Below are 12204 nucleotides of genomic sequence, written 5' to 3'. Positions count from 1 at the left end.
GACGTGGAGGAGGCCGTAAGAGGGCAACAACCCAGCAGCAGGACCGCTACCTCCACCTTTGTGCAAGGAGGAACTGGAGGAGCACTGCCAAAGCCCTGCAAAATGACCTCCAGCAGGCTACAAATGTGCATGTGTCTGCACAAACGGTTAGAAACTGACTCCATGAGGATGGTATGAGGACCCGACGTCCACAAATGGGGGTTGTGCTCACAGCCGACACCGTGCAGGACTCTTGGCATTTTCCAGAGAACACCAGGATTGGCAAAAAGCCCTGTGCTCTTCACAGATGAAAGCAGGTTCACACTGAGCTCATGTGACAGACGTGACAGAGTCTGGAGACACCGTGGAGAGCGATCTGCTGCCTGCAACATCCTTCAGCATGACCGGTTTGGCAGTGGGTCAGTAATGGTGTGGGGTGACATTTCTTTGGGGGGCCACACAGCCCTCCTTGTGCTCGGCAGAGGTAGCCTGACTGCCATTAGGTATTGAGATGAGATCTTCAGACCCCTTGTGAGACCATATGCTAGTGCGATTGGCCCTGGGTTCCTCCTAATGCAGGACAATGCTAGACCTCATGTGGCTGGAGTGTGTCAGCAGTTCCTGCAAGATGAAGACATTGAAGCTATGGACTGGCCCGCCCGTTCCCCAGACCTGAATCTGATTGAGCACATCTGGGACATCATGTCTCGCTCCATCCACCAACGTCACGTTGCACCACAGACTGTCCAGGAGTTGGCGGATGCTTTAGTCCAGGTCTGGGAGGAGATCCCTCAGGAGACCATCCACCGTCTCATCAGGAGCATGTCCAGATGTTGTAGGGAGGTCATACAGACACATGGAGGCCACACACATTACTGAGCCTCATATTGACTTGTTTTAAGGACATTACACCAAAGTTGGATCAGCCTGTAGTGTGTTTTTCCACTTTAATTTTGTGTGTGACTCCAAATCCAGGCCTCCATTTGTTAATAAATTAGATTTCCATTGATGATTTTTGTGTGATTTTGTTGTCAGCACATTCAACTTTGTACAGAACAAAGTATTCAATGAGAATATTTCATTCATTCAGATCTAGGATGTGTTATTTGAGTGTTCCCTTTATTTTTTTTGAGTAGTGTAGATGAGAAGCATTTTTTGAGGAGGCTGCTGAGGATTACATATTCTGATTGTTGTGATCAGAAAATATAGCCACTTATGTTTCTTAAAGAAAACATTTTAAACCTGAAACATATTTGATCGACCCTGCTGAGTCTGGTGTAAAAATCCGTCCTTTCTCTTGGTAACACATTTCGTTGAGTTTGGTCATATCTTGTGTCCACGGCTGTCAGTGCCAATGTGAGTCTGTTTTTTAGTACCTCTTCTCATGTCAGTGGTGGATAATGTTTTTATACCATTTTAAACATAGGAAAGGCACATATTATATTTTGTTTATGAAGTTTCAGGTCACAGTTTCTGGACCTGCAGGACAAATTGGGTGGAGGTTTTGTGTTAAAACAGTTTAGGTTTCAGACGTTACCGTGAGCATTTAGTCTGATGCTGTAACTGAGCTACTTAACTTGTTGGGTCATTATAAATGTTTTAAATATGTACAGAACTGTTCTCTTTACACCTTGTGATAACATGACTTATCTGTGCATTTGTTGGCAAACGCTTTGCTCTACATTTATAATTGTGTTTACTCCACTCACGCAAATTATATCCTGCACTGTTTGCATAGCGTAATTTTCTTTGAGGGCAAATGTGTACAGACCTAACAGCGCCTCCTAGCGCCACAATATATGATGACCGAAGAATTGAGTGCATGTTTGGCAATGTAAAAAAACAAAAAACATCAATATTTGTCCTTCTGTGTCAGAGATTTCAAGCTCTTCATATTTTAAATATGAAATGAAAATTTAACCAAATTTAAATTCTCTAATCTTACGTTTTTACACAAAAAGGAAAAACGACTACTTCAATGTCATGTGTTCTAATTTATCACAAAAATAAAAAGTAAAAATACTTGTTTTTTATTTTTATTGCTGGTTTCTTAGGACAAAACGAAATCACTATATGTACGGACCACAATTTGCTTATTTGTTTCAACAATTGTTTATCTTATTTAAGAAATCTTAAAAAGAGGACATAAATAGGTATAAACACATGGATGGAACTTATTGAAGAATAAAGCAGTTCATAGATTTTAGATTTTTTTTTTGTGTGTGTAAATATATAGAAATAGGGCTGGCCATCTATATTTCATTTGCTGTTTGAGAAGCGCAAGTCAGGTGTTAGTCAATTAAGTGTTGTCCCATACTTGTAGGCGATACAGTAACTCAAATATGAAAGCATATGTATATGCAAAACACATATATATATATATATATATATATAATTTGCGGGTTCGCAGACGTTGCATTTAATTTTAAGAGCTCTGAGTGAGATTTCTAATTCCATTTATGATCTAAAACTACTTTTAAAATGATACCGTCAGATACCCTTTCTACTGAAATGCCATCCATTGCACTGGTAATTAAATTGTCCTTTTTTTAGCTATCAAAAATAAATGTGCTTTTTTAAATGGTGCTTAAAATCTGTTTCTTTAAAAGATTCAACATTGATAAATGTCATTTATTTTACCGGAAGTGACACAGTGAATGGTGTCACTGCCGTGCAGTTCCCTCACAGCTTCGTTGGAGTCAGGGGGCCCTGTATTTGACTTCACCGTTTTATTATTTTGCGATTAAGCGAAGACGAGCTCTCATTTGGTTTGGTTAAGTGTCATTATAAGTTAGATTAAACGGGTTAATTTTAATTTTACAGCTCTTGTTTGTCAAAGAATGCGAAGTTAACGTTTATCTTAGCCGGCTAGCTAACGGGCGAGCTAGTACCCAATGTTGTTTTGATTATTTACTAAAACGAGTCTAATTGCAGAGATACATAATGATATTTTTGTATTTAGGTGCATTTGGAAAAATACTTTACATCGTATAGACGATTGAGCTGAAGAGACAGACCTTTATTATCTCCCAAGTTAGCATACCAGCTAACTAGTTAGCCGGCGTTAACGTCGAACAGCTATCAGCTAGCGTCCGCTGACTCTCTGGGGACCTTCCGGATTGTTCCCTGACCCCGAACCGCAGATAGTGTCTGGGGAGCTTATAAAGCTCTCAGTGAACCAGATCCAATGCGCGGTATGATGGGAACTCAAAGCAGCCCCGTCAAGAGCTACGATTATCTCTTGAAATTTCTTCTTGTGGGGGACAGTGACGTAGGAAAAGGAGAAATCTTGGAGAGTTTGCAGGACGGATCTGTGGAGTCTCCATACGCCTACAGCAGTGGTAAATATCTCTTCTTCGCTCGTTCAGAGTTAGTAGTCTGGAGTGATCTTCGTAAACTCGTCGTATGTCATTTCTGTGCACACAGGGATTGATTACAAGACCACCACTATTCTTTTGGACGGCAGAAGGGTGAAATTAGAGCTATGGTGGGTTTCAGCATCATTAAATGGCCAGTTTGGTGTGGTTATAAGTTCTTTATATATTTAAATGCGTCTGTGTTTTTAACAGGGACACATCGGGGCAAGGCAGATTCTGCACCATCTTCAGGTCTTACTCTCGTGGAGCACAGGTAATCTAAAGCAGTTTCAGTGTTTAATTTTTGTTTAATGGTTTAAATATAGATCTTTATTTGGCATTAATTAAAATGCAGCTTAATGCATCAGAACCAGGTGTGAATAGCCAACCTGCTTCGTTTCATTCATGAAAACTGGTGTAGATTGGGTTTCAAATCTGATTCTTAAAACTGTGTGTACCAGCCAGCCTATGGCCCTGTATGTTCTATATGTTTGTAGATCTGGAAATAGTTATGATTTAAATTCAACACCCACATTTATTCTTAGCTTTGGTGAAGTTGCGTACAGAATTTGTAACACGGATGAACAGTAGAGGTTTATAATTTGACGTTTCTCTCAGATTTTAAAGTGACAGCATCACCACAGGATAAGTGACATACATAAAGGCATTTATTTAAAAGGTGAAATGTGCTTTTTCACACAAATATAGTTTTTGCAAAAATGTGTGCATTGTTTTGTTTTTTTAACTTGGGAAAAATAGCTAAACAGTCATATTCTAGAGGTGCCAGTTAGGCTCCTGTCTTTGTGTGACAGCCATCAGATTCAAGCTTATTAATGCATTATGCTGCAGAGCACCAAATTAAACCACACCTTGTGTGCAACTGCATGGTCCAAAATGATGTCTTAAACATTTTTGGGATTGGACTCCCAGCTGATCTCAGCCAGACCAATCTCCCTTTCACTACTGTTGTAGTGTGGCCTATGTATATATGGTGCTTACCCAATCTCTTGCCAAATGAACTTGTCTGACAACCCCAGTGAGGTAAGAACCTGTGCTGTGGAGTTCAAGGTTACTGTCCTTTAAATGCGCTTGTAAATTTTGGCGCAACTCCACAATGACATGCTTTGGAAGACAAAAGCGACATCATAACCACTGATTACTAAAAGAACATTTTATCCAGAAAGTCCTTGCTGTCTCTGCACATTTATACATGATACATCTACAGCAGACACACTGTTTAAATCTACAGACATGCTCTCCATGATCCTGATATTCAATTTAAATGCATACAAGATGACCCTTATAATCAGTGAAACAGCTAAAGCTCATTTTCAAATACGGCTTGGAAATAATATACAGGCTATAGAATCGAAAAGTAATTTTAAAAGATTTTAAGGTTTTTTTTCTGGCTTTTTAACTAATTTTACCCCAGAAAACTACAGCTAGAGCTTATATTCATCCTTATTCCCAGTGAGATGCTGTTCATGTTGAACTAAACTATGGATGTGAACTCTTTCTCTGGACAGGGCATCCTGCTGGTTTATGACATCACTAATGCCTGGTCGTTTGATGGGATTGATCGCTGGATCCGGGAAATTGATGAGGTAATCCTTTAACCCATTTATAGTTGACAAAAGACGTATGTGAGAAACATGTAATATTACTGATACTACAATGCCTTGCAAAAGTATTCATACCCCTTTAACCTTTTTCCACATTACAACCATGAGCAATATATTTTATTAGTATTTTTTGTGATACTACAAAAATCAGAGAATACTTGTAAAGTACAAGATACATTTTTACAAATAAAGCTCTGAAAAGTGTGGTGTGCATTTGTATTCAGCACCCTTTTAGATTTAGAAGTCACCTTATTAGTAAACAGAGGCCACCTGTGTGCAGTGTAATAAATCCAGCTGTTCTGTGAAGGCCTCAGAGGTTTGTCAGAGAACATTATTGAACAAACTGCATCATGAAGATCAAGGAACAATAATAAAATTAAAACAAATTTTAATTCAAGGTTAGATTGAACCTAACATCAACAGTCTCATCAAGAGTTTAACCTCACTGCAAACCTATCGAGAAGTGACCGTCCACATGAACTGCCAGTCCACGCAAAGAAAGGAGCATTATGGGAATATGCCTATTGTAACTCTGGAGGAGTTGTAGAGATCAACAGCTCGGTTGAGAGAGCGTTGGAAGGTGAACTATTAGTCATGTACTACACAAATCCAGCCTTTGTGGAAAACAGAGAAGAAGAAGGCCATTGTTGATAGAAAGCCTGTAGGAGTCCTATTTGCAGTTTGCCACAAGCCATGTAGGGGACACAAGCATCAGTTAATTTGTAGCAGAGAGGTAATCCTTAACACACCATACCCACTATGAAACATAATGGTGGCAGCATCCTTCTGTGCGATGCTTTTCTTTAGTAGGGATAAGGAACCAGATCAAAACTGATTGAAAGATGGATGGAGGTAAATACAAGGCAATGGAAGAAAACCTGTTAGAGGCTGCAAAAGACTTGAGACTGAGGCAGAGGGTCCACCTTCCAGCAAAACAACATCTCAAATTATACAGCCAGAGCAACAATGGAATGGTTTAGATCAAAGCACATTCATGTGTTAGAATGGCCCAGTCAAAGTCCAGAATCTATTGAGAATCTGTGCCATTTCTTGAGTTTTTGTTTGAAATGCTCTCCTGCAGTTGGAAAATGGGGAATGACTTCAGTCTGTAGATGAGCAAAACCTGGAGACCTACAGCAGAGGGTGGCTATACGAAGCATTAGATCAGGGGGGCTGAATGTAACTGCATGCCAAACCTTCAAAGATTTAAAAACCATGTATAATTTTCCTTCCTTTTCACCATTAAACACATTTTCTGTGGCATGTGAAGTGTTGAGACGACATGTTGTAAATTGGTGCTATATAAATGAACTGAGTTGAAACTGAATTACTTACAGTTTTTTTGGAAAGCACAAGCAATGTGAATACTTTTTCTAGTTATAGTATCCATACTATCTTGATGGTATTAGGGCCATGCTCAGAAGACAAGTGAAGGTTTTTAATAGGCAGATGAAAGTGTGAAACCCAGAATCAGAGCAAGGTTTCCTATTCCTTCAGCATGCTCCGGGTGTTCCCAGGATCCTTGTAGGAAACCGCCTTCACCTGGCATTTAAGCGGCAAGTGCCTACAGAGCAGGCGAGGGCTTACGCTGAGAAGAACAGCATGACCTTTTTTGAGGTCAGTCCTCTCTGCAACTTCAACGTTATCGAGTCCTTCACAGAGCTGTCACGTATCGTGTTAATGAGGCATGGGATGGAGAAGTTCTGGAAGCCCAACAGAGGTGAGTCTGTTAACCTTTCTTCATGTAAAGTGCTTTATTCATTTCAAAGGAAAAATATTAAACATCCAATAATTGAATGTTTGCAGAAAAATGTGGCTTTATACAGATTTGGATTTCAACTGTTTCTTTTTAAAAGTACATTGACAAAGTTTAAATAACTTAAAACTGCTCCAATTATTCAAAAAACGAGAAATTTTGAAGTGTGAGGATCAGTACAATTTTAATTTGCCATTGGCTGTGCCTAAAAATCCTGTCATTGAAAGTTATGAACAGGACCGGTGACAAAGGGCAACCCTGCCGGAGTCCAACATGCACCGGGAACAGGTCCGACTGAGTGCCGGCAATGCAAACCAAACTCCTGCTCGCTTGTACAGAGACCGGATGGCCCCGAATAAAGGGCCCCTGACTCTTTACTCCTGGAGTGCCCCCCACAGGGCACCACGAGGGACACGGTCGAATGCCTACTCCAGGTCCACAAAATACATGTGGACTGGTTGGGCAAACTCGCATGAACCCTTTAGTACCCTGTAGGGCAGGGGTCCCCAATTAAAATAGCAGGAGGTCCACTCCATCCCTCATCCAAACACAATCAAGAGACAAAAATATTTTCTTTCATGTTTATTTAACATTTAATTAACACTAGAGTTTTTGTTTTTAACTACTAATCAATTATTCATATGCCAATGGAATAATCTACTGAACAGAAAAGTGCAATCCAATGTAAGAGTCAATATAAAACACTTTGAATGGCTCAGTCAAGCTGGGTCTGTGCAACTGGGTATAATCCTGCAATCCTTATGCTTGTAGCAGGCATGGCAGTTTGCTTAACCTTTTGCGTAAGTTGTCCTTCTTTTCCCTCTTAATGTGTTTCTGCCACAGTTTCAATGCACTCTGTGATCATTTCCCAGTCAGTGGAACGTATTTTGTGTTTTCTCAAAATCCACTGTACTCTCAGTGACTCGTATGCTCACCGTTGTGCTGTAAGAGACCAAATGCTTCTGTCCATTCATCTTTTAAATGTGTGATTTTCATAGTCTACTTTATGTATTTTTAATGAAGCCATCTTCTTTTACTCATTCATTTGTGTACTATCAGCGTGAGCTCCCAAGCTAGTAACTTAGCAAACCGCGTTGAAGGACCTTCATAGCTTCTTGTCGTTTTCTGGTGGTTTGGCATACAACGATGTGGTGCATCGCTTGGAATGTTGCTGACCTACATAGCTGTCCGTCGAGCCTGTTCAAAAGTCAAGACGTGGCAGCTGGCAGGAATAATGTAATCAATGTTTATATCTACATAGTAAATGAGAAAATGCTTTGCGATTAGGGTAGCAGCAGCAGTCCTGACTGAAGCAGCTCATTGCCTGACTTAAACCACGTGCAGCCCGGGGCTAGATGCTCCGCAGGACTATACCATATTAAGATGAGATGCGGCGCAAGTGCAGTTAGACACTGTTGGACAACATGCGGTAATATATAAATGTTTAAAATCAGGTTGGGTCCAGATTGGATGGCACGTGGTTCCGGATCTGGACTCTGTTCCGCTAATCCGTGGCCTCAGCTGTAGAGAATTTATCGCTGGACATTATCAGGTGGTGCAAGACGTAATTCGAAGATCTCCTCAATCCTGTCGTCATGCCTTCCGTGGTGGCGTCATGGTTGACACGTCTCTTCAACATTGTGTGGCGGTCAGGGACAGTGCCTTCGGACTGGCAGACCGGGGTGGTGGTCCCCCTTCACAAGAAGGGGGACCGTAGAGTGCTACAGGGAGATCACACTCCTCAGCCTCCCTGGTAAGGCCTATGCCAGGGTATTGGAGAGGAGAATCCGGCCGATAGTCGAACCTTTCTTTCTTTCTTTCTTTCTTTCTTTCTTTCTTTCTTTCTTTCTTTCTTTCTTTCTTTCTTTCTTTCTTTCTTTCTTTCTTTCTTTCTTTCTTTCTTTCTTTCTTTCTTTCTTTCTTTCTTTCTGTCTTTCTGTCTGTCTGTCTGTCTGTCTGTCTGTCTGTCTGTCTGTCTGTCTGTCTGTCTGTCTGTCTGTCTGCTGTCTGTCTGTCTGTCTGTCTGTCTGTCTGTCTGTCTGTCTGTCTGTCTGTCTGTCTGTCTGTCTGTCTGTCTGTCTGTCTGTCTGTCTGTCTGTCTGTCTGTCTGTCTGTCTGTCTGTCTGTCTGTCTGTCTGTCTGTCTGTCTGTCTGTCTGTCTGTCTGTCTGTCTTTGAAATCTGTACATGATAAATACATCTGTAATTGATTTTTCTTGTTCCACAGTCTTCAGCCTTCAGGACTTGTGCTGCCGATCAATAGTCTCCTGCACGCCGGTTCACCTCATCGACAAGCTGCCGCTTCCTGTTGCCATCAAATCCCACCTCAAGTCCTTCTCCATGGCCAACGGCATGAACGCCGTCATGATGCATGGGCGCTCATACTCGGTCACCAACAGCACAGCCTCTGGTGGCAGCAGCGGTGGAAGCAAAGCCAACAGTCTCAAACGCTCAAAGTCCTTCAAAGCTCCTCAGAGTCCTCCAAAATACTCCTCCTCTTCCTCTAAGGGCAACTGTAAGATCTCATAGTGACAGAGTGGAGTGAGATTTTCCCCTTAGTGCCGATATTAAAGCTGTTGCTTCAAGAGGTCACAAGACTGAAGAAGGCCACGTAGAGCTCCCAGCTGTCAGAAATGAATACAAATATGAACTTATTTGATGTTTGGGAATTAAGTTGGACTGACGGACTGGTTTCTATTGTCGGGCTCACCGGTCCCATCCTGTGAATGTTCAGTTACCTGTTCACTATCTAGTAGAGGATGAATTCCTGGGGACCAACTAGTGTGAATCAAGGCTCGCCAGTTAACACTACAGATGGTTCCCTTCTGTAAGGAAAAACAAAAGATTGTTTATTGGTATTTAAAGCTGGACTTGATGTTATTTGTATATAAATACATGTATGTGTGTGTTTGTGATGGGGTGATTTTCATGGGGAGGATCTTGTCATGTTTGTTTTATCTTGAATGTTTTGACAGACGTGCTTTAAATGTTTTTGTGTCTTGTGGCCTTTTTGTACAGGAGAAAACTAGCTTTCCAACATCAAAGTTGCTGTGCTATTAATTCAAACTTTGTTTAAAACATTTTAAAATTTGCTACTTAGGTGGAATTAAAAAGGAACAGCTCCTAGTTTTTCAAACTTTTAATTCATGTTCACCACCCATTGGTTCATTCATAAGTACACGATGTCAGGGCTTTTTAAACCTACATTTTACCCGCTTTGTTGTGAAACTGTTTTAACTATCGAAAGCATGGTTGGTTTTGATCTCTGCTTGACTCATTAAAAACAAAACTTGTACAAACTAGTGCAATGATGGTTTGGCCTTTGTGTTTTTACCCTCAGATTCATTAATCTTCACGTTAGTTAGAGGAGCATTCGATTTGTTTTAGGATATTATGTGATTATGAATGGAAGACGATATTTGACAGCTCATTTTCTGTAGCTATGTGAAGTGGAAACCCATACTTTTGGGATGGGGAGAATAAGGTAAAGTGTATGGGTAACCTTAAGAATTGGGATTTGGACCTTAATAGTGAAAGGATCAGGGTACCTGTCAATCACAAAGATCTTGGAATATCATGGTAAGGTTTAAGACATTGGATTCTAAGAAGATACATGTTTTTTCAGACAGTTTTTACTAGGTATGGGTTGAATTGGTGCTCCACTCTTGCAACAAAATGAGACATTTTACAGTAATTGCTCCAACTTATCCAACGGTACAGAATTATAAGGCAGTAATCACTGGATGATTTAGAACAATTTTAATCATTTAGGGCCATCGACAGCCTGAAGTTGCATACGCCTTTGAAAGGCATGGGTCTTCTCATGGTATGCCAACCTTGCTAATAAATAACAGTATTAACATAAAAATAAAAACGTTTAGCACAATTTAGTTGCTATTATTTTAACCTGCTTCCTGCTCCTAACAGACGTGCCCATCTTAGTTTGCCAGTTGTAGTTTTTAGACACCACAACCTCAAGACTAACAGGAAGTGACACGATAATTTCCACCCCATGTTTGTTTGTTGCTGACCTGAAATATTTATCTTTGTTGGTAGTGTGGGGACATTGTGACCAGCAACAGGTGGTGGAGGGGCAGCACAGAAAAGCTTCCGTCACTCCAACACTGGTATTTTGGTGGTTTGATAGCATAACTTTTTAAAACCTTGGTGTAACCAGATCAGCTCATGCCTGGTGCATAGGATGCTTAATTTTCTCCATGTCTAACTAATTTGTTTTATGTTTTGAGGCCTATGATGTTCTTTTGGCACAATGAACATTCAAACGTTAATTTTTCTTGCACGGTGAGAACAATTGAATGGTATTTTAGAAAGTGTTCTGTGTTGGATGGAGGTAATGTTTAAATTATAGACCGCATGCAAAATGTTTGCAGTGACTGTCCTAGAAAGATTTCAAGATATTAATGAAAACTAAAATCTTTTTTTCCTTTAAAAGTCAAATATGTGGTGGTTTCTTGTGTAAATTAACATTTTTTACCCATATCATTTGAGCTTCCTTAGTGTCACGGCCTTGTGTTGTAATACATGTTTCCATGGTTCCTCTTTATGGCAAGTGATCCGATCAGAACAATGGTCTAACAGAACCTTAAAGGCCTCATATGTGAACATTTGATAATAGCTAGAAGAGCAGAGTCTAAAGGTTTGACATTTGTCTCTGAAAAGTTATAAAATCACAAGAAAGGATATATTTTATGGAAGTCTGGAAGTCTTTAACTTTTTTTTATTATTGAAACATTTATCAGAGGCACTGAGAATTGTGGGAGTAATTTCCCCCTCATTCCCTTTGTCCAGTCCAGGGCTGCTGGTGTTTAAGTGCATTAGAACCTGTGGGTGAGGGGGAGCTGAATTGATTAGCCTCTCCGTCGTTATTGGCCAGTTTGGGACAACCGGGGGGCTCCATCGCCGTGGAGCGTGAATGCAGCGCGGTCAGAAGTCACCGAAAGGTTGCAGGGTCACTGCCAATGAAAGGACGAGCAGGAAGCAGGGCTGGGGGTGGGAGGTGCTGGATCTGCAGCCCGGCGCGGCAACAAAGATGAGTCACACCCTGCTGAAAATGGGGCTTTTCACGCCTTCCCACCTGGCCGAGGCATCTCTGAGCCAAGCGTCAATGAGGCGCGGCCGTAAACTGACCCATGTCTAGACAAGAAAAAAGCACAAACGACGTTGTTTTGTAGGACATGATGCGACACGCCCACTGTTTGGCCTTTCAGGATCCTTGCCTTGGGGGTCTTTTTGCATATCTATCTAGATATCTATCTAGATATATCTATCTAGACATTTTGTCTAGATAGATACAAAATGTCTCTCTCTCTCTATCAAACTCTAATCATTAACCGGTGTGCTATTGTATACCTTCAAAATGTGCGCGTCTTTTTCCTCTATTTAAAATGTCTTTCATGTTTTTACAATGTTTGTCCAGTTGCGTGGCTCACGGTGCTGCTTCATAAAAGTTTCAGCCTCAGGACGGCCGTGGG

At 40.9% G+C, this 12204-nt stretch overlaps 1 protein-coding gene across 1 annotated transcript; it reads left to right on the top strand.

Annotated features, from left to right (window-relative positions):
* The first annotated feature begins 2632 nt into the window (after window positions 1–2632).
* On the top strand, window positions 2633–10014 carry LOC124869193 (ras-related protein Rab-40C-like). Its single transcript, XM_047366962.1, has 6 exons — window positions 2633–3320; window positions 3406–3466; window positions 3549–3609; window positions 4862–4939; window positions 6455–6677; window positions 8940–10014. Exons 1-6 carry the CDS (start codon window positions 3167–3169, stop codon window positions 9239–9241), a joined length of 879 nt encoding a protein of 292 aa, XP_047222918.1. The 5' UTR covers window positions 2633–3166; the 3' UTR covers window positions 9242–10014.
* The last annotated feature ends 2190 nt before the right edge of the window (window positions 10015–12204 follow it).

Source organism: Girardinichthys multiradiatus, chromosome 5, assembly GCF_021462225.1.
Source record: "Girardinichthys multiradiatus isolate DD_20200921_A chromosome 5, DD_fGirMul_XY1, whole genome shotgun sequence".
NCBI lineage: Eukaryota > Metazoa > Chordata > Actinopteri > Cyprinodontiformes > Goodeidae > Girardinichthys > Girardinichthys multiradiatus.
The sequence above is the reverse complement of the archived record's forward strand: the minus strand, read 5'-3'. Positions and strand labels throughout refer to the sequence as shown.